We start from the raw sequence: 1,217 nt of genomic DNA on the forward strand, positions 1-1,217 counted from the left end.
AGACAACTGCTTTCCAAGCCACTCAAAAGCCCCTGCACCATGACCTTTACATCCTCCTTTGGGCTGCCGTGTGTCCATACTTTGAAGAAGCTCGAGGAAGCAGGCGGAGCGTTGTTACTCGAGCATTTCCATCCCCATTGGCACTTGAAACGAGATATGTCAAGACCACATCCAATATTAGAGCCTAGAAAAGCCCCGAGCCTGCTCAACCAGAGACGCAAGCAGCCAGCAACTAGCACAAGGCGAGAGCCTAGCGCGTTCGAGACAATTGAGGCAGCAACACGTCCAAAGGCACTGCCGAAATGTAGCATGTGTCATACAATAGGTCACACAATGACGTCGAAGTCATGCCCCTTACGATATACAGAGCTCTTTCAGCCACCAGCCTCAGTCACCGAAATAACAGCACACACAACGAGCATCGTGGTATCAGATGCAGTGGCGACGACAGCCGCAGAGGCGACGACAGCTCATGCGACAATAGGTCAGAAAGACGAGCATCTCATGGTAGCGATGCAAGCGCCAACGGGCTACGTAAGAGATGACCAGGCATTAGAAGTTCAGGCGCTGGCAGATCGTGAGTCTGGTAGCCATACATCTACAGTTGAGACAGTGGCAGATTGCATTATAGTCAACTCGACAGTCGTACAACAGGCAGCGGTAGCCGAGTCATCAGTGGTGGGAAAATCAACTGCGCCAAAGCTCAGATACAACGACCCGCAAGCAATCTACCAGAGATATGTTGAGTCGAGACAGGCTTGGTACGATGCGCAGCCGCGTGGCAGTGTCAAGACTAACCAGCAGTATCGAAAGGCAATGGGTTTACCCCAGCGGTACAACAGGGCGGAGCTTGCTTGGTGCCTTGATTGGAAGCAGATGGGTAAGCAATGTAAAGAGCAAGAAAGGTCCAGAGACTGGACGAAGGAAGAAATGATGTCGTATCTAGATTGGGACAAGGCAGAAGAAGACCGGGTCGAAGCAAAGGTAGCAGCTGAGATGGAAGCGAATCCCTTTTCTGACAGACGAGGCATGGGTGACATCTGGGAAGCTGCGGCAGCGGACTGTGTGGCACAAGAGGCCCTGTATTTAGGCGAGTGAGCCACTAAAATTTAATCACTGACCACTGCGAAGGGGGCGCGGGAAGGGGGCGCGGGAAAATCAGTCAGCAGGGCGCGGCATTCTAAATCCGCGCCCGGGCGCGAATGTAGGGGCCGCCC

General features: G+C 53.2%; 1 protein-coding gene across 1 annotated transcript; it reads left to right on the forward strand.

Moving 5' to 3' along the window:
* Positions 1-39: 39 nt before the first annotated feature.
* BBA_05840 (transposase-like protein) lies at positions 40-1,098 on the forward strand (the record flags this gene model as incomplete). Its single annotated transcript, XM_008600937.1, has 2 exons — positions 40-880; positions 947-1,098. 2 exons carry the CDS (start codon positions 40-42, stop codon positions 1,096-1,098), a joined length of 993 nt encoding a protein of 330 aa, XP_008599159.1.
* Between the last annotated feature and the right edge of the window lie 119 nt (positions 1,099-1,217).

This window comes from Beauveria bassiana (assembly GCF_000280675.1).
Source record: "Beauveria bassiana ARSEF 2860 unplaced genomic scaffold BBA_S00016, whole genome shotgun sequence".
Taxonomy (NCBI): Eukaryota; Fungi; Ascomycota; class Sordariomycetes; order Hypocreales; family Cordycipitaceae; genus Beauveria; species Beauveria bassiana.